The 24,815-nt window shown below is 44.9% G+C and overlaps 1 protein-coding gene across 3 annotated transcripts in view; it reads left to right on the top strand.

The window, feature by feature from the left end:
* The window catches only part of GARNL3 (GTPase activating Rap/RanGAP domain like 3), a gene marked incomplete at both ends in the record, with an annotated part of 155,540 nt that overhangs the window by 105,747 nt on the left and 24,978 nt on the right, over positions 1-24,815 (top strand). For all 3 annotated transcript variants that reach the window (XM_079706783.1, XM_079706781.1, XM_079706782.1), the window contains 10 exons: positions 914-989; positions 1,893-1,991; positions 3,044-3,147; positions 9,898-10,006; positions 11,767-11,812; positions 12,824-12,930; positions 14,225-14,340; positions 16,215-16,319; positions 17,973-18,047; positions 21,167-21,278. In XM_079706783.1, the coding sequence (XP_079562909.1) occupies positions 914-989; positions 1,893-1,991; positions 3,044-3,147; positions 9,898-10,006; positions 11,767-11,812; positions 12,824-12,930; positions 14,225-14,340; positions 16,215-16,319; positions 17,973-18,047; positions 21,167-21,278 (949 nt within the window). The remainder of the gene's footprint in view (positions 1-913; positions 990-1,892; positions 1,992-3,043; positions 3,148-9,897; positions 10,007-11,766; positions 11,813-12,823; positions 12,931-14,224; positions 14,341-16,214; positions 16,320-17,972; positions 18,048-21,166; positions 21,279-24,815) is intronic.

Here is a 24,815-nt window from a genome sequence, read left to right as displayed (position 1 = left end):
TCCCCGCCCCTCTGACCGACTGGCAATGTTTTAATCACCTTTGTTCTTTGACCCTTAACTGACCACCGAGAATTCCCCCATCAAACAGCCTTGCAAGGGTTGATTCTTTTCCAACCTCAGATTTTTTTAAATTATGAAATACTTCAGGCACACAAAAATGTATAGACAACAATATAATGAAGACCTATAACCCTATTACCCAATTTAAGAAAAAAAAATATTAAAAATACAGTTGAGCTCCCTGATCCCATTCCTCTCTCTTCCCTGTGGAAGCTGTTATCTTGCATTTGGTATTTATCATTCCCACAGAGTCTGATTTTAACCCAGCATTTAAAGTTGAGGATAGTAGACTGAACATTTGTACTAACTACTTCTTGATTGCCTTTTTCTCCCCACATCTGTTTTATGACTTCTTGAGATTAAATAGCTTTAGGAATTGGGGCAACTGAGCTTTTAGAATACGTTGCCTACAGTTTCCATTTCTATTTCTAAAAGAGTCCACGAGATATCAGCCTCAGATTGTTGTGTTAAATTTTGAATTACACTGAGCTCTCCAGGTTCCAGACTGCTGCTGCTGGGCTGGTCAGAGGATGGTGCCAGTCCTGTGAGTTCCTGTGGGCTATTTATTTTGAGCACTGTTTTGCTGCAGAATGGACCTGGCATCCTGCAGTTGATATTAGTAATGAAATTTCAAATGAACTCACAGAAAAGCACAGCTTCCTCTGTAAGCTATAAAAATCAAGGAATGATTGTTGTTAATATTGGTCAAAATTGAGATGGAGGGGAGGAAGTAATCCACCAAGTAGTCGTTCCGGTCACTGTAGTGTTCCTGAATAACGACTGGCACATCTCATGACTGTGTACGCTTTGATGAGAAAATTAAATTCAGCACCTTTTGTTGTCTCCTTGTAAGGGCTCTGTGAATTTCAAGTTTGGGGTTCTTTTTGCCAAAGATGGGCAGCTCACAGATGATGACATGTTCAGCAATGGTGAGTGTCTCCTTTCTTCTAACAGACACCCCGCCCCGCCTCATTGCAATTTAGATGATCCCAGCTGAACTTGCCTGTTGCGTTGGAGTTTTTTTGTTTGTTTGGGGTTTTTTTGCGGTATGTGGGCCTCTCACTGTTGTTGCGTCTCCCGTTGTGGAGCACAGGCTCCGGACGCGCAGGCTCAGTGGCCATGGCTCGCGGGTCCAGCCGCTCTGCGGCATATGGGATCTTCCCGGACTGGGGCACGAACCCGTGTCCCCTGCATCGGCAGGCAGACTCTCAACCACTGTGCCACCAGGGAAGCCCTGGAGTTTTTAATGCAAAGAAACAGCCAGTAGTTTTATGAAGTTGAAGGGTAAATTTTCAGGGTAAATTTTATAGGAAAGAAGTTGCCCGGTTTCCTTCATCTGGCAAATATTTATTGGTCACCAAATTACTGGCACCAGGGATACAGTCTAACTGGAAAATTACATGGGGATTTGAAGAATTTCATTCTACATAATCTCAGGAGCAAAGAGGCTACTTTTCTCTGGGATTTTTATGCTTGAGAGAATTATAAAATGGTCCTATTTCCTGTTATTTCATACTTTTCATATTAAAGACCTGTTTCTTATCAATGGGAGCAGTAATGATTTTTAAATTTTCAATACTAGACCCTTGTGACCCCAGTCTGGCAGCGCTCAGGTTGGTTAGTCTTAATTCTGTGGTTTTCCTTTCCTCGGATTCTGGGAACCGTGACCCTCCTGTACAGTCTCCGAGAAGAGGGAAGCACGATTTCTCATGCTGTTCGCCTGCTGCACATGTCGGTGGAGCCTAGTTAATTTTCAAGTGATTTCACTGCATAGTTAGAAAACGGGGACTTGTGGGCACTGTACTTTCTTCACATTTGACCTCTTCTTACAGAAATCGGAAGTGACGCTTTTCAGAAATTTTTAAATCTCCTGGGTGACACAATCACTCTCAAGGGCTGGACAGGCTACCGTGGAGGTCTGGACACCAAAAGTAAGGTTGCCTCCTGATCCCTTCTGCTGTGATTTGTATAACTTTTGTTACTCAGCCTCATCTGAATTTGAATTTATACCCAAGGTGGGGTACGCTATCTTATAACTGTACAGCATTTCTAGTTTTTTTCCTATACTTTTACTTCTGCCGTTTTATTTGCTCTTCACGGCCAGTCCTTGATGTAAGCCAGGCAGGTGACGTGAGGCTCATTTGGCCTAAATTTGATAGGCTTCACATCAGGTACCCTGACCCTCTGGGGGCCCCATCTCGCCCACATTGGAGTCATGTCACAGATTCTGAATACGGAAAGGTTAGGCGATTTGTGAGAGCTGCCCTGTGAGTAACTTAACTGGCAGAGGCAGGGATGAAGGATTCGGTCCCAGTTGTCAGGCCTCAGCTCCCCCCCACCCCTGCCCCCCTGACAAGCTCTGTGCGCCTGTGGTGCCTCCTGGAGAACCTGCAAGTCCGTTATCCTCACTGCCCTTTCCCAGTGTAATCTGACAGACATCCTAGGAGTTAGACACTGTTTTCGTCCCCATTTTCAAATTAAGAAACTGAGGCTCAGAGAAGGCAAGGTAACGTGTCAAAAGGAACATAGCTAATGAGAACTCGAATCCAAGTCTAACTCCAAAGCACATGCTCTGAATCACTATACAATGCTGCCAGGGATATAGTTCCTTTTGTTTTATGGACATGATAGCTGTTTGTATGTCATCTTGTGTTCATTTTGAACACCAGCAGTACTAGAAGGCAAGGAATTGTAACATACTCTCCTTTTGAGCCCAGACTTCTCATGATCTCCTCTGCTCCAAGGCAAGGCATGAATCAGACAGCAAGCGAGCTTAGAGGAGGGTGAAGAGGTCCCCCCCGTGTGGGCAGGAGCCTTGCATCAGTTGGAGGGGGATCCATACTGTTGCTTCCACTCAGGTGGATAATCATAGGACCTTTGGGATGTACTAACTGTGCTGTGTTCCTCTAGCCTGCAAATAAAGACTATTTCCTTATGGCCTCAGAATTCTCTGTGCTCACTAAATGTATATTGTATTTTACAGATGACACCACAGGGATTCATTCTGTTTATACCATCTACCAAGGGCATGAGATCATGTTTCATGTTTCCACCATGTTGCCATATTCCAAAGAGAACAAACAGCAGGTACGTGTGAACATGCAAACCATTCAATAGTCAGTGACCTCAGTGTGGAGAAAGCATAGCTATGACTTCATAGAATTAGAGACTATGGATGTTAATACATGAGCTGAACTTCAGGCACCAATTTTGGGGATGTTGTTACAGTCTGTTTATTTGAACTTTCAACAAGCCGTAGGAAGAACTACCCTCACTGATCAGGAAATAAAGGATCAGAGGCAGTGGTGCATGTACACGTCTCTGTGGACGTGTGTGTGTGTGTGTACCTTTGTGTGAGTGTGGTTTTCTACACTTCTGAGGGACTATCTTGCATATACGTGGCCTTTTCTCTGTGACTTCTGTCTATGTGCCTTGTGTCTTGTCAGAATGAGATTTTTCCAAGATGCAACACTATGTTTCCTGAGGAATGGTTGCAAGTGTTTCTTCAGGTTAGTGCAGGAGGTTAACACTGAGCATCCACATGGCCTGTGCCCTGTCGGGGAAAAAACTACCTGAGAACACTCCTCACCCACCCCAGGGATTAGCCGTTTCCAGGAGAAAACTTGCCAGTTTGATGAAATCTAGATGTAACAATGATACATGCTGCTGGTTTTTGAAGGATTTGGGGGGTTCCATTTACCTTTTTATTAGATTCTTGTCCCTTTTTTTACACACTGAAGGTATCTGTATAAGTAAATATCACAAACATGAATGGACAGTTGTTCAGCAAAGATTTGTGAAAAATACGAACCTAGAGAGGGTATGTGATGGGCTAAAAGGGCTTTTTTCTGAACACTTATAATCCATATTTCAGTAAGACTTCGGTGAGGGGGAAAGACACAATGCAGATCATTGGTCTAAAACATGGCGGTGTTGTTTTTAGACATAGCGGTGCTTTGGGGACATGGTGGGGGGTGAGGGGAGGTCAGGAAGAGCTCGTTCTGTCTGGTGGTTTGGGGCCTGGAATAAGGAGCTGGTGAGTTGTCTTATAGGCAGTGGAGACCCACTGGAGGTTTTAAGCTTGTTCTGATTTTAGAAGGCTATCTGGTAAAGGACAGGCGGAAGCAGGAAGTGCCTCAGCCCAGGAAACCTGCTTAAGTGGCTAAGAGTTACTTTCTGCAAGGCGTCTTCCCTCGTGTGGTTGAGGTGACCTGTGTTAGTGCTACCAGGCTGTCTTTACCTCTTAGGAGCTGAAGCTCTTAGGATCTTGGGATCACGTGGAGAAGAGAGACCAAGCTGGCCTTCCCAATCGTCATGAATTGTGTTGACCTCTTACATCTCAACAATAATAGCGAAAAACTTCCACTGAAGTATTTTACAATCCTCCTCCTCCCCCAACTCCGTCCGACATTTTCAGCCCTATACATTCACCAACATTGCCCATGTCCTGTGACAGATAAGGGCATTAGCCAGAGACAGGAGGAAGCAATGTGACAGTTCAACCTTCACCCAACCCAAGTCTTTAATCTTTTTTTTTTTAAATTTAATTTGTTTTTGGCTGCGTTGGGTCTTTGTTGCTGTGCACGGGCTTTCTCTAGTTGCGGCGAGCCGGGGCTACTCTTCGTTGCGGTGCGCGGGCTTCTGGTTGCGGTGGCTTCTCTTGTTGCGGAACACAGGCTCTAGGCGCACGGGCTTCAGTAGATGTGGCATGCTGGCTCAGTAGTTGTGGCTCGCAAGCTCTAGAGTGCAGGCTCAGTAGTTGTGGCGCACGGGCTTTGTTGCTCCGCGGTGTGTGGGACCTTCCCGGGCCAGGGCTCGAACCCGTGTCCCCTGCACTGGCAGGCAGATTCTTAAGCATTGCACCACCAGGGAAGTCCTAAGTCATTAATCTTATCTTTTTGAGGGGGCTGTTAGCATATTAAGACGTAACGCGCTTACCAGGAGAACTGAAATATTCCCAGATGGACTCTGGTGTGCTCAACATCCTGGCCAGCTCCATGGGTAGGGCTAGGGTCCTCCACTTGCCCAGCACCAGTAGATTTGAAGAAAATCACAAGTAGAAAACTTGTCTCTATTACCAGGAAGATAAAGCAGGTGGGAAGAGTCAAAGAAATGCACAGTGACAGTGAACCTTGTTGGTGCCTGATTGTGGGAGAGCAGAGAAGGACCGCTAACTGCAAGCCTCCTTCTGAACCTGTCATGGTTTCTTGGGGGCCTAGGGTAGTGGTCAAAAGTCAGAGGCCAACGTGGCTCATAAAATTTTGGTGGCTTTTTGACCTCCTAGCATCTAGAATGCTAGCGAAACAGTCCAAGCCACGTTCCCAAATCTGATGTAAAGAAACAAGCTTTCACAAAGATTTTGTAGGTTCTGGTATTACAGTTCACTCCTTCATCTCTCTCCTCCATCACCAGACCAAACCACAATGGGGGCAGGGGAGGGGGTGTCGTTATTTGGCTCTCTGAGACTCATCTTCTCCCTAACGTCCCGTGATGTCTGCACCCCTAACGTCCAGTCTCCCAGCATTCCAGACCCCGACAGCAGCACTAGGACCAGGTGAAAGCACAGGCTCTGTGATCAGCCGGATCTGGGCCAAGCCCTAGCTCTGCCACAAGCCAGCTCTGTGGCCTTGGACACCCCGTGTGTGCCGCCAGCCCCAGGGCTCGGTTCTCGGCTCCCTTCTCTTTCTACACTCATTCATCCCTTTATGACCTCATCCAGTCTTATGGTTCTGAATAGCTTTTATATGCCGCTGACACTCAAACTTACAGCTCCAACCAGCCCTCGCGGGAACTCCAGACCAGATACGCAGCGTTCTCGACACCTCCCCTGGGCTCGACATCTCACACCTAGTCTTTCCAAAGATGAACTCCGACTCTCCTCCAGACCTGTTCCTCCTGCAGTCTTTGTTATCTCTGTTGATAGCTCTTCTGTTCTTCCAGTTTCTGGGGCAAAATGACTCTGGAGTCATTCTTGACCCCTCTCTGTCTCATTCCATTTTCAATTTGTCAGGAAATCCTGTTGGCTCGACCTTCAGATGACACCCAAACTCTCCTCACACTTCTGTTACCACACAGCTCTGAGCCCCATCACCTCTTGTTGGATTATTGCAGTAGCTTCCTCTCTGGCCTCCCTGCTTTTACCCTGGTGCCCTGATAGACTGTTTCTCAGTCCTCCAGCCAGAGGGATCCTTTAAAATGCACATCAGTCTCTTCCCAAACAGTGGCTCCTGCTTCACTCAGAGTCAAAGCCAGATCCTTAGAGTGGCCCGCAAGGGCCTGCGTGACCTCTGTTCCTTCTCTGGTCCCATCGCCCACTACTCTTCTTATTTCCTCCCTCCCAGTCATATTGGCTTCCTTTCCTGTTCCCCAGAGTCACCAGATACTGTCCCATGCCGTGGTCTTTGCGTTGCCCTTCTTTCTGCCTAGAACTCTCCTAGAACTCTCTCCTACCAGGTATACTCTGGCTGACTCACTCACTGCCCTCAGATCTACCCAAATATCAGCTGTTAAACTGAACCCCTGGCTGAATTTAAAGCTGCAACCCACCCTCCCCCAGTGCCCCCAGGCCCCTGTGTGGCTCTCTTTCCTCCACTGCACGTATTACTGCCTAACGTTATGTGTATTATTTAGTACACTTGTTTGTTATATTTACTATGTAATTTCTGTGCCCCCTGCTAGAGTGTACACCCCATGAGGGCAGGGAGATTTGTCTGCTTTGTTCCTGGAATATACTAGGAGCTCAATAATTACTTTTAAAAAATATATAAAAGCCATGGAAGCAACCTAAATGCCCATCGACAGACTAATGGATAAAGACGATGTGGTACATATATTCAATGGAATATTACTCAGCCATAAAAAGGAATGAAATTGGATCATTTGTAGAGATGTGGATGGACCTAGAGACTGTCATACAGAGTGAAGTAAGTCAGAAAGAGAAAAACAAATATTGTATATTAATGCATATATGTGGAATCTAGAAAAATGGTACAGATGAACCAGTTTGCAAGGCAGAAATAGAGACACAGATGTAGAAAACAAACGTACGGACACCAAGGGGAGAATGCGGGGAAGGGGGGGTGGTGGTGGGATGAATTGCGAGATTGGGATTGACATATATACACTAATATGTATAAAATATATAACTAATGAGAACCTGCTGTATAAAAATAAATTAATTAATCTAAAAATAATAATAATAAAATATATATATAAAAGCTTTACTGAGATATTATTCATATACCACACAATTTGCCCACTTCAGTATGTTCACAAGGTTATTCAACTATCACCAAGATCAATTCTAGAATATTTTATTACCCCAAAGAGAAAACCCTCTCCTCTTAGCCATCACTCCCCACTCCACCACTGCCCAGTCTCTGGTAACTACCAATCTGCTTTCTCTCTTGATTTGCTTATTCTGGACACTTCGTATAAATGAAATCACATAATATGTGGTCTTTTGAAACTAGCTTCTTGCACTTAGCATGTTTTCAAGTTTCATCCATGCTGTAGCCTGTATCTGTATCTCATCTCTTTTTATTGCTGAATAATTTCCCATTTTTTAGATACCTACCACATTTTGTTTATCCACTCATCAGTTGATACATCAAAAATTACTTATTTTTGGGTTTCCCTCATGGCGCAGTGGTTGAGAGCCTGCCAGCCGATGCAGGGGACATGGGTTCGTGCCCCGGTCCGGGAGGATCCCACATGCCATGGAGCCGGTGGGCCTGTGAGCCATGGCCGCTGAGCCTGCGCGTCCGGAGCCTGTGCTCCGCAACGGGAGAGGCCACAGCAGTGAGAGGCCCGTGTACCGCAGAAAAAAAAATATATATATTTTTTTATTTTAACATAAAATTTACAATTTTAACCGCTTTTAAGTGTACAGTTCAGTGGCATTAATTACATTAAGTACAGTGTTGTGCAGTCATCACCACCGTCTATCTCCAGAACTTGTATCATCTTCCCAAACTGAAACTCTGTACCCATTAATCAATAAATCTGCATTTCTCCCTCCCCCAGCCCCTGGCAACCACCATTCTCCTCTCTGTCTTTATGAATTTGACCATTCTAGGAATCTCATATAAGTGGAATCAAACAACATTTCCCTTTGTGTCTGGCTTATTTCACTGAGCACAATGTCCTCAAGGCTCATCCATGTTGTACCATGTGTCAGAATTTCCTTCCTTTTTAAGGTTGAATAATATTCCATTGTATGTTTATACCACATTTTCTTTATCCATTCATCCACTGGTGGATGTTTGGGTTATTTCCACCTTTTGGCTATTATGAATACTGCCACTAAGAACATTGGTGTACAAATATTTGTTTGAGTCCCTGCTTTCAATTTTTGAAGTATATACCCAGAAGTGGAATTGCTGGATCATATGGTAATTCTATGTTTAATTTTTTGAAGAACCACCATAACATTTTCCACAGCAGTGGCTATATTTTACTTTCCCACCAGCAATGCATAAGTTCCAATTTTTCCACATTTGTAACAACACTTGCTATTTGGGTTATTTTCTTTTTTTTAAATAGCTATCCTAATGGGTGTGAAGTGGTATCTAATTGTGCTTTTGATTTGCACTTCCCTAATAATTAATATATTGAGCATCTTTTTGTATGTTTATTATCCATCTGTATATCTTCTTTAAAGAATTGTGTATTCAAGTGCTGTGCCTATTTTTTAATCACATTATTTGTTTTTTTGTTGTTGAGTTGTAGGAGCTCTTTATATATGTTATTGGATATATGATTTGCAAATATTTCTCCCATTCTTTGGGCTGCCTTTTCACTTTGTTGATAGCATCCTTTACTGTACAAAAGTTTTAAATTTTGATGTAGTCGAATTTGTGTATTTTTTTCTTTCATTGGCTGTGCTTTTTGTGTCATATCCAAGAAACAATTGCCAAAAATCTTTTTGAACTGAATTGAATTGAAATTATTAGAACATCTCTAAACCTTAGTTTCCTTATTTGCAAAATGTGAATAATATCTAATATGAATCAGATAGGGATCCTGTTCTCGGGAGCTTACTGTATAGAATAGGGGACACACAAGGGATCCGTGGAGTACAGTGAATCATTCTGTTTGGCCAATTAGGCAAAGGTCTTGGACAGGGGTTGGCAAACTATGGCCCATGGGCCAGATCCAGCGTACTGCTTGTTTTGTTAAATAAAGTGTTACTGGAACACAGCCATGCCCGCTGATTTATGTATTGTCTAGAGCTGCTTTTGTGTCACGACAGCAGAGCTACATGGTTGTAAAGAGACAGTACAATCTGCAAACCCAAAAATATTTACTGTCTGGGCCTGTACAGAAAAGATTCACTGACCACAGGTCTAGGAGATCGTTTTGGAAAGGTCAGTTGGGGTCAGATTAGGTAGGGCCATTGTTCTCGCCAAGTATATGCTTCAGAACTAGCGAAGGCATTTATTTATATTTTTAAATATACATGTTTGAGCCCCGTCCCTAGGGAACTCTGATGCAATGCCTCTGGTCTGGGGGCCTTGAATGCCAGACTAAGGAGATGAAGCAGGAGTGAAGCTGAACCCAATCAGAGCAGTAAAGTGGGAGAGAACGGAGGCAAGGAGGCTCCTGAGGGAGGGTAGTCAAGAGGAAATGCAGGCCTGAGTTGGGGGAGGAGGGGAGGAGATGGCTAGGGAAGCCGGGAGATGGGCTGGTGAAATTTGGGAGGCAAGGAGTCAAAGATACTGAAGCTCCGGGCTCTGTGAGCATTGGGGTTTGTCGTGCCGAGTTAGCGCTTTAACTCTGTGAATGTACCGTGTGTGAGCAAACTTCTCAAGGGATGTGTTGTATGTTTGCATCCAGGTAGAAAGGAAGCGCCACATTGGAAATGACATCGTCACCATCGTGTTCCAGGAAGGGGAGGAACCTTCTCCTGCCTTCAAGCCTTCCATGATCCGCTCCCACTTTACACGTATCCTGAGCCTGTGTGAACCCTCCCATTAGCAGGCTGTTGGTCAGCCTCACTGGACTTAAAATGACCCTCAAACCAAATGTTACGGTTGACTGGCATGTTGTGGTTGTTTTGCGTTGCTAGATTCTTAGACCCACTGTGTTGTATTTTTCCCTCTTCTCTCTCCACCCATTGCAGTAATGGATGGATGCATTCTCGGAGAATTCTTGACTTTGGAACTATCTTCCCTTTCCTCAGGTAGTCTATGAAATGAGGGAAACTTCCTACCACCCATTGATAATAAAGGAATTAGAAGAATTAAAGTTAGTGAATCCTCTGAGAAATTTGCTTTAGGTATAAAAACTTGCAAGTTAAGATAAAAAGCCAAAATAATGTGTCTTTGTTGATTCTAAGCCCTAGCTGCTACATTACCATCTCTTGACATTTGAGATATGATAGAATTAATCCTATTTTTATTTGCTTTCCCTCTGCTTCCTCTCATCTCTCTTTAGCTCATATTGCTGCCAAAGCCCTGCTGAAGTTCTCGGTAATGTCCAAGCTCAGCTCAGTCACACAGGCCTGGCACATGAACATGGTCAGCCCAACACATCCCCAGCCTTGGCCCCGTTGTCCTGGGCCACTGGCCGTGACAGTGAGACCCAGCGGTAGTGCCTACAGGTTATATATAATAAGTAAAAGGCAACTAATAGGTGTTTTCAGAAAAAATTCTGGTTTAGTTGTTCATGTTCCTTGGAAACTCCAGTGAAAATGTTGGGAGACAGAACCGTGGTGACTCATTGCATCTGCAAGTAGATTGCTCTGCATCCTTTGACTTGTTCACTGTAGCCTTACAAAATTGCCATGAGGACAGGGAAGAAAACAGATATGCACGTACACATTAATAATAAGTGATATCTTGCTCTGTTCACTGATGTAGGACTAATATTTCCCTCTTCCTGCAGCGGTTCTTCTTGTAGAACAGAAAGAAAACTTCTCCAGGAGGGGGAGGGAAGTGATCAGAGTGATGGAGAGCTCATCATTATTTTTAGAATTTCCTTTTGTTATGAGTTTTAGATTTGAGGCTTGGCATATTTGTTTCTGGAAAGGGACAAGCTGATAATTAATGCAAATTCTTTCCACTAAGTCTGGGAGTGGAAACGCTTTGAGGGACTGAGGATGGTTTTTAGCCCTAGCTAAGGAAAGCCGGGGCTGGGAGATGGTGGGGGAGGAGGAGGAATGGGAGAAGGAAAGGAAAGCTGGTGGAGGTGGTACTATTTCAGACTCAACTCGCCCGACACAAGCAAAGTAGATTCTACTGAGAGGCTGCCTCCAGCTACACTGGTTTGTTTTGGTTTGTTTTGTCTACCAAAGCCAGAAGGAGAGAGAAGGAAGGTGTACAGTGGAAACATTTACATTTCTTTTCTTTTCAAAATGTGTGAGATGAAACATATGACTAATTTCATTTTGGGATCTTGTTTATACTTTCAGGCAAGGGAACTAATCTTTTTGCTTTGTTGTAGTTGCTTAATAGTGTTATTTATATTGCTTTTCTGACGGATTTGGAGAAGTAGCCCTTTCCCGAAAGGATGAGCACGCAAACCTGTGTCTTCCCGGGCTGTCTCTTTAAGAGAAGTCAAGGTTCCATCTCAGCCTATGGGTGACAGGAGCCCTGACCCCAGGAGTGCAGGTCCAGGATGATTCTGCACACAGGGTTTGCAAAGCACAAGCCGTTGACTGTGTGAGTTGGGGTCGTTGATTAATTTCCTTAACCATCACCACAGATATTTTTGCCTTAGTGAGGTATGATCAGCAAAAGGACAATTACAGGTTGGTAACAACTTTATCTCGATTGCTTGTTCTAATTCTCATGTTTACATGTTAATTTGGCATTCATTTTAAGATTTTTTTTTTTTTTTTTTGGTCACGCCGGGTCTTAGTTGCAGCAAGTGGGCTCCTTAGTCGTGGCATGTGAACTGTCAGTTGCAGCATGCATGTGAGATCTACTTCCCTGATCAGGGATCGAACCCAGGCCCCCTGCATTGAGAGCTTGGAGTCTTAACCACTGCGCCACCAGGAAAGTCCTGAGACTCTTGATATACATATTTTTTGATTGATTTGAAAGCCACCGTGTCTTCAGGAAAAGCTTGTTTCATATAGTGTTGCTCCATGCAGTAGACCCAAGGGTCAGGGTCAGGAATGTTACTGTGCTCCACAGAGGGCACAAGTGTGATATGTTTGATCTTGACCAGAGTACCCTCCTCCCTAGGCTACATTCTTGCCCGTTTATCCTTCTCAAAAATTAATCCCGTTCTCAAAAATTAATCTGTTAAAAGGTATCGTGATGTTGTGAAAAGAGCATGAACTTTGAGCCAAATAGATCTGGGTTAGAATCCCAGCTCTGTCACTTATTAGCTTTGAGGCTTTGAAAAAAAAAGTGTTTATCTTCTTGGAGCCTCAAGCCTCGTCTGTAGAGTGAAGGTAATGATTCTACCTGGACAGGTTAGTGAGAATCAGCTGATGCTACGTCTTAAAATACCAAGTATGCTGCCTGGTGTGCAGTGGGTGCACAGTGGTGGTCTTTGCTATTGTTCCTGGGGTGCCTGACCTTGCCTGCGGCTTGGTGGGTTGGACCACGAAGGATCCAGTAAGACTTGGTCTTTGCCCTAAAGCACATAGGATTGCTGCATGGTGGCCAAGGCTCTGGCAGCCCAGAGAAGGCCCTCCTCCTATGGAAGGAGTATTCCTAACAAATCACATAGGCAACTGAACAAATTTAAAATCCAAATATCAGTGATCTTTGGAGGAAAACCAAGTAATTCTGCAATGTTCTCTACACAGGCTGAAAATATTTTCAGAGGAAAGCGTACCACTCTTTGGCCCACCCTTGCCCTCCCCACCAGTGTTTACAGACCACCAGGAATTCAGGGACTTTTTGTTAGTGAAATGTAAGTTTCTATTTTGAAATGTTTTTGCAACTTGTTCTACATCAGAATACGTTTCTTCCAATTCTCCCAGGATGCTGTAAAGAAGACATCGTTGTTTAAGCATTGATCGCATTCCACGTTCTGTTAATCCTTCACGAGAAGCATATTTAGTTTTCTGACAGTGTTGTGAAGGTCTCTCCTGGGTTCTCATCTATACCTACCATCCTACCCACCAAATAGCTAATATTTATTCAGTTTGATATGCCTAGCTCTGTGCTCTTTTATACGTATTATATGACTTATATTCTTACAACAACCCTATAAGGAAATATGGTTATATCCATTTTACAAGCTAGAAAATTGAGACCCCAAGAATCTAAATAATTTGCTTAAAAATGCACAGATAACAGCATAGCTGGGATTCAAACCCATAACTATCTTTTTTTTTTTTTTTTTTTTTTTTTTGTTGCGGTACACGGGCCTCTCACTGTTGTGGCCTCTCCCGTTGCAGAGCATAGGCTCCGGATGCGCAGGCTCAGCGGCCATGGCTCACGGGCCTAGCCGCTCCGTGGCATGTGGGATCTTCCCGGACCAGGGCATGAACCCGTGTCCCCTGCATCGGCAGGCGGACTCTCAACCACTGCGCCACCAGGGAAGCCCCACATAACTATCTTGACCTCAAGCCCCTAACCGTACTGCACACTTTCTATTATGTGCTCTTCCACTTTATTGACTCTCAGTGTCTGTTGTCCACTAAACCACCGGCTTTTTCTTCCAGAAGAAACTTTCATTGAGCTAAGAATCCCAGTACTCTGCTTAGGCAATTGTTATTTTTTCTAACAAAATGCAGCAAATATATATTTAATCCCATTGAATGGCATCCTGGTGGTTTGGCCCATGGGTTGGATGAGTGTGTGGATGGGTGGGTAGGTGGATGGATAGATGAGTGGGATGGTTGGATGGATGGGTGGGTGGGATAGATGGATGGATGGATGGATGGGTGGGTGGGTGGGTGGGTGGGTGGAATTGTGGATGAGGGCACGTTGGGTGTGTGCTAGGTCTTCAAGTAATTAGACGTACCCTCTGCTCAGGAAGCTTGTAATCCAACAAGAAGGGTAAGATAGACATACCTATGGACTATGGGTTTGTACAGAGAAATTTAGAGAGTTTTTAAGCATTCTTCCATGAAAGAAGAGTTATACCAGTATTAGGAAAGTGGGTCAGTGGCATTTACTGTGAGGAGTTTCCTTGAGAAGGGCATTCTTCAACAGCCTGTTAATATTTGTAACTCCCTTTATAACTTGATTTATTTTAGTAATTAATGGTGAAAAAGCCACTCTGGAAACCCCAACGTTTGCCCAGAAACGTCGACGAACTCTGGATATGTTGATTCGATCTTTATACCAGGATTTGATGCCAGATTTGCATAAGGTAACCCTGGGTCCATGGTGTTCTTTCCTTCTCACGGGGTCTGAGTTGAGAACACAAGTCCTAGCGATGAGTCCTGGTTAGAAAAGCATAGAGTCGCCTGATCCTGCTGTCAACACTGGACTGTGGCCTCCAGGGGCTCATGTTCTCTCATGGTTGTCACGGGAAGAAGGGATGTTAAATGTCCATATACAGGAGCGTGATTTTCATAAAGCCAAGGCCTGTGGAAGTCGAGATGCAGGCTGAGGGCATGAATGTCAGTCAGCAATCCCTGGAGCATTTGAGAGTACTTTTGGGGTATCTGTTTTTGGGGGTACTGCTCAGCATTACCCGTGCCTTGGAGCTGATAGACAGGCAAAGTGGGGATTTGGAGGGAGAGACTGGGGGCTCTATAAGGTTTTCTGGAGATTTACTGGCGAGCCCCGTATTCAGGCACTGAAATAAGCATGTACATTTACTGAAAATCCACTCTGTGCCAGATACTTCCTAGGCTGAAGGTGTATCCACACTGATGGGACCCAGTATCTCCCTGAGGAACCCAGCGCCTCGAGGGGCACCCATGCTTTTTGGAGGCCTCTAGACTCAGCGCGAGATCGCCACATGTCAGGGTGGCTAACGAGTGTTAATGCAAAATGAAATCATCGTTGTTTAGAAGCATTTCCCAAATTTAACAAGGAAGCGCAGAACAAGGGGGGAGACTTCCCTAGAATCGGTACAGCTACAAACTCCAGCAAAAGGAGTTGCTACTGACATGTGAACATAAATGCAGTGTCCGGTCTCAGGTGGCCTCCCGGAGAGCTGAAGAACATCAAAACGAGCTGGTGCTCGTGCAGTCCTTTCCCTTCAACACAGTGACCACCACCATCTTATAGGTGCCCTTGACTTCTGGCTGGCCGATACACCCTAACTACTCACAGGGACTGGTCCAGACCACCCCCAGGGCCCTACAGAGCCAGCCATAGTTGGCAATCTGTCCATCCCTTTTTTCCTTAAGGTCAGGAAACGGTGAAGAGAGGGTACCAAGAGGAATATGTGATGTCCTTCAGGTCTCAGCTGAAACATCACTGCCTTAGCAGCCTTCCCCAGCCCCCAGCTGAAGCCACGTGCCCCTGTTAAATGCCTCCACATGCTTTACGGACCTCCCCTTCATACACATTATCCCATGTGCCAGTCACGGAATCAGTTACTTAATCTGTCTCCCCCGTAGACTCTGCTCCACCAGGACACAGACCATGTGCATCACATCCCCCAAATCCGGCACAGCAGTAGATGCTCAGCCAATACTTGCCAATTGCATGCGTGCACCCAGTTCTCGGCAGTTTGGAAGAAAGCTAACATTTACTGAGTATGTGTCCAAGCACCTTCCATGCATTTCCTCACTTAGTCCTTGTAACACACCTCAGAGACCGGTGTCAGCCACACAAAGACACTGAGACTCAGAAATTAACTCCCTTGCCCAAAGTTACCCAGAAGGCCACAGAGTTGCACAACTCCAGGGAGTACCGATCACATAGAATTTTGTGTGTCGTGTTCCAGGGGTGCCCCTCTCTGAGAATGGCATCCCTGGAGCTGTGCAGCGTGGTGGCCGACCACGCTGTTAGGCAGTTAGTAAGAGGGGGCATGCTGGTTTGCTTGATTCCAGAGCCCGTGCTCTCAGCCTCTACGGGGCGGGCTCTCTCCCTGTTGCTCCTTAACCCCTCACGTCTAGCATAGACCTGGCAGGCACTTAAGTGGTGCCTCATAGATGCTTATTGAGAGAATGAATAGAGAAGGCAGAAGTAGGGCCATTTGGACAAATAGGTTTGTGCACTAAGAGAAGCCAAAGGATGAGATTTGACAGCCATCTTTGGAATTCGTAACTTGTCTTTCTTTTTCAGAACATGCTTAATAGACGATCTTTCAGTGATGTCTTACCAGAGTCGCCCAAGTCAGCGCGGAAGAAAGAGGAGGCCCGCCAGGCAGAGTTCGTTAGAATAGGGCAGGTGGGTTTTATTCTGACATCCAAACCAGAAGCCCCGCCTGCAAAGAATGTTATGTTTGCATACTCCTGGAAGAGCTCTGTCACTTCTCTTAGGATTATTGTGGAACCACGAGTGAGATTTTTTAAAAATTTTATTGAAGTATAACTGATTTACAGTGTGTTCATTTCTGCTGTACAGCAACGTGATTCAGTTATACATATATATTCTTTTTCATATTCTTTTTCATTATGGTTTAATCATAGGATATTGAATGTAGTTCCCTGTGCTATACAGTAGGACCTTGTTGTTTATACGAAGATTTTTTTTTTCTTTTTTTGGCTGCGTTGGGTCTTCGTTGCTGCGCACAGGCTTTCTCTAGTTGTGGCGAGCAGGGGCTACTCTTTGTTGTGGAGCATGGGCTCTAGGCCCACAGGCTCAGTAGTTGTGGCTTGCAGGCTCTAGAGCGCAGGCTCAGTAGTTGCGGCACACGGGCTTAGTTGCTCCGCGGCCTGTGGGATCTTCCCAGACCAGGGCTCAAATCCGTGTCCCCTGCATTGGCAGGCAGATTCTTAACCACCAGGGAAGTCCCTAGACAAAGGAGATTTTTGATAACCATGTAGGCGTAGCTCTCTGCAGGCGTGAGCGAGAGGAAAGACCTCTGCTGAAGTGGGGTGACACTGGCTTGGAGCAAGAGGCCACAGGGCCCAGGCTGGGCTCCCTCTTGATAAGGGAGCACATATCATTTGCCTGCCTCCTGGGGATTTTCTGAAGTGTGGGGAGCCAATTTAGGGAAAGCACCTTGAACTCCTCCCTGGCAGGAGTCAGCACATAGTGGGTGTCCTCGCAGGAGACCTGGATTCCCCCTACTGCTTGGAAGTAGTCGTCACAGTGAGGCGGCTCCCAGGCATCACCTTATTCCAGATTTTGGAGGAAACCATTCCCCCTTTGCCTTGCTCCTACGTGACATTAGTATTTCTCCGTTCTGGAGGTGACACAGCTTTCTGCCTTGGTCCCATGTCACAAGAGGGAGGAGGAGAGCTGCCAGCTGCAGACAAGTTTCTGACCTGAAAGTCGAAGCCAATAGCAAGGCGATCAGGAAAGCTTAACGGCAAAGATAACCTTTTCCCAAAGCAGGTGCACTGTTACTGGGGCCCTCCAACTTTGGTCCGTGTTTAAAGATACCCCGACTCGGGACTTCCCTGGTGGTCCAGTGGTTAAGACTCCACGCTCCCAATGCAGGGAGCTCGGGTTCGATCCCTGGTCAGGGAACTAGATCCCACATGCCACAACTAAGACCCAGCGCAGCCAAATAAATAAATATTAAAAAAACAAAAAAAAAAAGATACCCTGACTCTACTTTCAGAGATTCTGATTCATCAAGTTTGAGGAGGGACCTGGGGATTTTTTCCAATACCATCATTTCCAATGATGGTTTGGAGATCACTGTACTGATATACTGATTAGTTGAAATGACAGAAAGCATTTGGAGTCATGAGGGCTTCACCAGGTCCAGCTGACTCCGTTCCTTATCTTCAATGATAGGGCAGCATAGGAACCTGAAACTTTAGCCTAAAATTACTCCTGTTTCATTAAAAAATTCTTTTCAAATCATACTTGTTGATCCTGCTGTTGTTTTACTGCCTGATAAACTGAAAGAGATCTCTGTTCTGTAAGGCACTAAAACTGAAATCCATCGTGAGAGGGGATGCTCCATCAAGCCTGGTGGCAGCAGGGATCTGTAAAAAAGAGGTGAGTCGATGATACTTTCAAGTTCAACTGTGAATGTCCTTTGTCCTCAGTGAAGTTGTTGAGATTCTTAGGAAGAGGTTTGTAGAGCAGGAGAGGAACAGTTCGTCTACAGCAGAGTCCGCAGGGGAAGCCCCAGATAAAGCTGGGTAGCACCTAGTGAGAGCCTCCCTGTTTCCATATTGTGCCTGTGCCTTTGCTTAAAGACGCAGAGCTGCTAGACAGGACCTGTACAAGCAGACTGGGCTCAGCAGTGCTCCTCAAGCCCTGTGTGCCTACAGACCACCCGGACGTCCTGACCAAGTGCACGTTCTCATCAACAGCTCTGCGTGGCAGGGCCAAGATGCTACATTTATAACAGGATCTCAAGCGGTGCCTGTGCTGCTGGCCATGGACACACTAAATGGCAAGGCTCTAGGGCAGTATTTCTCAAGCCTTAGTGTGTGTTAGAACCACCCCCAGAGTTTCTGATTCCGTAGGTCTGAGTGGGCCCTGAGAGTGTTCATTTCTAACAAGTTGATGCTGATGGTGTTGGTCAGAGAACCACAGCTGAGCAACCACTGCTTCATCTGCAGTTCATTCAGCCAAACCAATAACTCTGTGGCCTGAGTATCTACTTCTCATTTCCACTTCCTGTGGAAAAAGAACTAGGTGGTCATCAAGCATACAAGAGAAAACAGTGAAAACAAGTCGCAGTACAAACTTACTGTCTGCATGATTTTGTATTGTAAAGCCCATACCCTACATACTGAAATATGTCTATGTTCAGAGTATGTAAAAGGTAGTTAAATGGAACAAATCCACAGTCAATGCATCACTGGAGAAATGGCCATCGTAAAAGCAAAAGAATTACGAATACATCTACTTTTGCAATAAAGGTATGGATGATCTGTATCTGAATTGCAGAACCTACAAACTTTAAAGTCTGGTTTCAAGAAAATGATGAGCTCAAAATACAACTGATGTGGAAAAACCACAGCCAATTTCAGACAAGACCGATGGCAAAGCATCTTTTCCACAGGTTCCAAAGGTTGCAAAAATTCCCACTATCTGCTTGTTCCTATGAAGAGTAGAATTTGCAGTGTTGTCAAGCCCTTTATAGATAACAAATTCCAGTAAGACTTAGTAACCTTCTTAATAAGAAGTTCTTCGGTGTACATAAAAATGAAAGTAACTTGTTCACCAGTAAACGACAAAGAAAGGGCTTCCATGTTTTGGATCAGTGCATGACCTACCAGTGGGCCACGGGCCATCCTTGAAGAAGCACTACTCTACAGGCCCTCATGGACTGTTGTGCAGTTGGCTCCGCAGAGGCCAGAGCCCCACATGCTGTTCCCAAGAGCGCTCTACTTACAGAGCATGGGCATTGTCAGCCTCCTAGGCATCCGTCATTTCATGAGCTGTGTTAATGTCCATAACGGGGAGCCAGTAAAGAGTTCTGGGCTTGGGCAGGAAGGCCCGAAGGCCACATCACTGCCCTCAGAATCTGCACCAAGCCCGTCATGTGGCAGCGGGGAGTCCAGTGTAATGATAAATGCCATCAGGCCTCAGACCAGAACGTCTGTGGGTCTGGGGCTGAGTTCTCATCGCTGACACCTCCTACGTGATGACCTCAGACTCTTGCAGTCCGCAGCCACTTTGAGGGTCTGTGAAGCCAGTGGACCCCCATGCCCCCAACACACACACTCCAGCCCATTAGAATTACGAATGGCACCTATACAGCATGTTGAACACAGTTTCAGGGCTTCACGGACCTCCTTAAGCCCCCCTGGATCCTTCAGGGCCCCTAGATCTTCTGGGTTAAAAATCCCAGTTCTGCATAAGCGTTCTGATCTTGTGTCCTGCACTCAGAGAACGTTCTGATATTCGGAGTTGGCTTTCCACCTTGGTGTCTAATGCTCTAGCATCTGTGTCTTTTGCCCAGTTGGCATTTACATTGGCTTTGCTTTTCCATATCCTCCTGCTCTAAGTCACAAACTCAGAATTTCCAGAAATCTTAGGGAACTGCCATTCCAAGTAATGACCTGCACTTGTGCAGCCCTCTTTCAGTTTATAAAATATCTTCACATTCTTCCTGTGATCTTTTCACAACAGCCTGAGCCTCATCTTAGCAATTAGAATATTCATTTTGCGGCTGTTGGGTTTTATAAAGGGAAAGCATACTTTTCTAAGACAGCAATAATGCACACAGTGTTTACCCTCATCCCAAATGACACCCTTGCAGGTGACCTCAGAGCCATCGCTTCTACTTTGAGTGTGCGAGCGTGTGCTCACCTGGCCCATGCAAACACACCTACGCATGCACACGGGCTCTTGTACAGCCCCAGGTAAAAGTGAAGACGTGGGACTTCAGCTCGTCCCTGAGAATCTCCACAGACTTCCTTGTCCCTTGAGGGCAAGCCACATGCTTTGGAGGGAAATTAATGGTTCGGTTGAGAATGTCCCTGATTCTGGTGTGGTTCAGAAGCCATGAACAGCGCCTGCAGACTCCAGGCATCAGCTGCAGCTCCGAGGCAGCAGTGAGGTGGGGCTGACTCTTCCTGCCCGACATGGAACGAAACTAAGGATGTGGGTTCCACGACGTGAATGTGTCACGTGGGGGAGCACGAGTGGGTTTCATCAGCAGCCCTCGCCATATTCCTACAAACAGGTGTTATTTTTTTTTCTTGAAGATTTATAGCCTTAAATGGGTCAGTAAGCCTTTCCATGTTAAGACGATATCAACTTCTTGCACTGTGTACGGTTTAATAATTTTGCCGAATCAGCAACACAGGAATCTGACTTTGTTTAGAGAGTTGGGTGGGACTTCCTTTTATAATAAAGAGAAACGTTTGCTTAGAAAACGTTACCAATGCTCCGATTGCCCCTGTGGGGCATCATTACGATATAGACTCTGGTCACGGTGCCAGAAACATGTGACTCCAGCCTTTTCCTATTGTGTGCGTTTCTGGAAGGAGACTTTTCTTCTTAAGAAAGGTAACTGAGTCAGAGCCCTTCTAGCTCCCAGGGTTCGAGGGCATCTGTGTTGCTGTTTTGGGCGGTGGTGTGCTGTGCGTTTCCACCTGATGGGCCGGTGTGTTCTTTCTGGTGCACTTACCTTCTGATGCTTGGTTGCCTCGCAGCCTTGGGAGCCCCAGTGTTTCTGCAGTAATTTCCCTCACGAAGCCGTGTGTGCAGATGCCTGGGGCCAGGCCTTGCTGGTTTCCACTGATGCTGGCGTCTTGCTAGTGGATGGTTAGTGAGTAGCTGCTCCTTCAAATGTCTCTTTTTATATAACTTGTAGTGCTTCTAAGATGGGTGACCGCCGGTCAGCTCCCTTTAGATAAATGGGTCCTCAGCAGTGTCCTTAGCAGAGCTTTATTTCCTTAAAAATTACTCCCTTGTTTTCAACAGGCAAGCCGGGGCTGGAGGGGGGCGGGGGGTGGGCGCGGGCATGCATGACAGTTTCATCCCTTCCAATTAGTCTGTGGATATCAAATAACCTGCAAGGAAAATCTCCTTTGTGGCCAATACTTATGATTCCAAAATTTTACTTTAAATTGACAAGGGCAGGTTGTTATTCAGAGCCGCTATCTCAGGGATATACTCTCTCTTGAAGCACTTTTGTTTTTCTTTTAAGATTTCTAATTTGAAAAGTACTCAGTATCCAAAACAAACAATAAGAATCTTAGATAACCTATATTTGATGGATAGAGAAACAAAGATTTTGACAGGAAGACAGATCTCATCTCAATATAAAACCAAACTTTTCACAGCTGGGTGGGTCGGCCTGCCCCCAGGGAGGCGGTCAGCTCCCTGTCACCACAAATCAGTCACCAATCAGACATGACCTTGGCAAGGATGCCATAGAGGGCGAGTGGGGATTTAATTTAGCCTCAAGGACTGTGTGGTCCTTTCCAGCAGGAGGCCCCTTGGATTCTTCCAGACTCCTAATGAATGATAAAGGAGCTAAACACTAGTAGCAAGTCATGTCCTGGGGCTTCAGAGGGAGCCATAGGTGTAGAGACAGCATCTTCCAAGGGCACATCCTCCGTGCACAGGAGCAGGCTGCCCGGTCTCTGGTTACCATAGTGATGCTTTATGAGCATCCTGAAGGCCACCTCCTGTGAGAGTAACGTAAAGGCCTAAAACTGCAGCATCTTCCCATCCTTGGCCTCAACCTTTACTCCCTCCTCAGTCCCTGACTCAGCACATTTATAAGTACGTGCTGTGTTCTGGCCCCGTGCTAGGTGCCTCCTGTAGGATGATGAGAGGTGGACAAGACTTTATAATGGACTTATTTCTGACCTTATCTGTTATTTTTGCTATATCTTTAAATGTTGTATCCATAACATAATTTTTTTTTTTTTTTTTTTTGCGGTATGCGGGCCTCTCACCACTGTGGCCTCTCCCATTGCGGAGCACAGGCTCCGGACGCGCAGGCTCAGCGGCCATGGCTCACGGGCCCAGCCGCTCCGCGGCATGTGGGATCTTCCCGGACCGGGGCACGAACCCGTGTCCCCTGCATTGGCAGGCGGACTCTCAACCACTGCGCCACCAGGGAAGCCCCATAACATAATTTTTTAAATTCACATATATACACATATATAATTGTGTATATAACTAATTTACTAAAAGCCAGATAACTTAAAATTCATAAATTCAGAATTTAAATTAAATATTTCATTTTAGAAACTTTTACAAAACAATTAGAAAATCTTTGTGATCTTGAAGAAAACCTCTCTGAGCTTCAGGTTTCTCTAAAGTGGGGGTAATTTTTTAAGTAGCTAAAAAATAGTTTATAATAATGAGAAATGATGAACTAAACAAAATAAGGATGATGATCCTAACCGCAAGGGAGGAGATGCGGAGATTACATGAAGTTACTTACTTACCTGTAAGTGCTTAAAGCAGCGTCTGGCACACAGCAGTAACTTACCAAACAGTCGCTATCATCATTACTCTATCCCTATGAACTTGCCAGAAGGTAACAAAATCTATAGATTTTGCTCAAAGTGCAACCAAATAAAAGAATTTATTTAAAAAAACAAACCTTAGGGGTTTAGTCTAGTCTCTTAGTTTTACAGATGAAGAAACAGAGGCCTAAAGAAATGATGTGACTTGCCCAAGACCATACAGCTGGTTAGTGGTACATCTGGAACCAGAACCCAGAGGTGATTCCTTGTCCAGTGCTCTCTCCACTAAACCAACTACATTTTATTAAAATTAAATTAAACACTACCAGTGTTACTGTCTTTACCTTGATGCAGATTTCCAAGACTATACTCCTGGGCAAATAATTATGAAAATTTTTGTGATGAAAAGAATGTCAAATTCTACCTGTTTGCCTTTTTAGGAAAGAGAAAGTATGTTTCATAGTGACTGTTTGTAAGGCTTTTGCCTAAAAACAGGAAAAAAAATTCTGCTTGAGTTGCTTCTATGTAAATGTAAAATCCAAACCAAGGTTACCAAGTCCCTTTCTGAAATTTTCATCTTTACGTATCCAAAATGTAATGAAAGTGTCAGATATAAGGATTATTGTGAGTGCCAGGAAATTCTTTTCTTTCAGACTTGAGGGACGTTGTCTTAACACAGGTGGTAGCCATATACACCCACCACCAGCTTAGATGTATTACTCAGATTATTACTTTCATGTCCTAGTTATGCAGTAATGCATCCCTGTTTGCCTTTGCTAAAAAGAGAATAACCCTTAAGGCTTTCTTTGTATTCCTTGTTGTGCTTTTAAGCCATAATTCTCTTGTTATTTCTTTGTTTACCTTTTTCTTGTCTACACTTAATTGTATTACGGATTATCTCTGTAAGTGAATCTCTCCATTTCGTTTCATGCCAAGTTCCACTCTATCCCGTTAGCCTCTGCTTAATTTCATTAGACTTACCCCCTTGAGAGTCTGCTCCTTTCAAGGTCACTGTTAAACATCAAAATTCTTTGCATTCTAAGTGTAGCAAAACCTACTTGGAAGGGAGACTAAATACTGATTAAATATGCTGTCACCATTTGTTTTGGTTTTGCAGTAATAGAAAAGCCAGCTCTAAAAGATTGTTTCTTTGTAAAGAGATTACAAGAGGGAAACCATGTTATGAAATAGTCATTGAATCCACGTCACTTTCTCATATCCTTTCCTTCCCTTCCTTCCTGTGCTGTATATAAAGCTGTTTAGCCACCTGAGAAAGACTAGATGGAGAATAAATGCTAATTTACCCTGTACATAGTCAGGCAGCCACACGGTATCCCTCTGTTTTAACTGTAAAATGAAGTGCTTCTGTCACATTAATTCCTTATGGCACAGTTTTCCTGTGCTCACCCCATCAATCCACAGGGATGCAGCGCTGTTTTTAGGCTACAACACTGGCTAAGAGCCCAGACTTTGTCCTTGCACAGACTTGGGTTCCGCAAGCCCAAGACGTGAGCTTAGACAATTTTCTATCACCTCTGAGCCTCAGGTTCCTCATTTGTTAAATGGGAGTATTAGAAGTTCCTACCTGGTAGGGTCATTGGGAAATCTACATTAAATGACACATAAAACACTTAGCATTAAGGCCTGGCATGTAGGAAGCCCTCAGTGTATGTGAACTGTCATTCACAAAATGAAACAAGCATAGTCACTTAGTCAAACATAGAGACGGGTACTGGAATGATCATCTCATGGTTTGAAAAATTGAGTCTGCCCCCGCAGAAGCACAAAGAGCCTGAGAATCAATCCTCCTGGGAAGGCCTGGGCTAGAGGAGCAAGAAAGTGTCTGATGGGCTGTCACAGAATTTACATTAGCCCC

Source organism: Hyperoodon ampullatus (genome assembly GCF_949752795.1).
Source record: "Hyperoodon ampullatus genome assembly, chromosome: 6".
Taxonomy (NCBI): Eukaryota; Metazoa; Chordata; class Mammalia; order Artiodactyla; family Ziphiidae; genus Hyperoodon; species Hyperoodon ampullatus.
The sequence above is the reverse complement of the archived record's forward strand: the minus strand, read 5'-3'. Positions and strand labels throughout refer to the sequence as shown.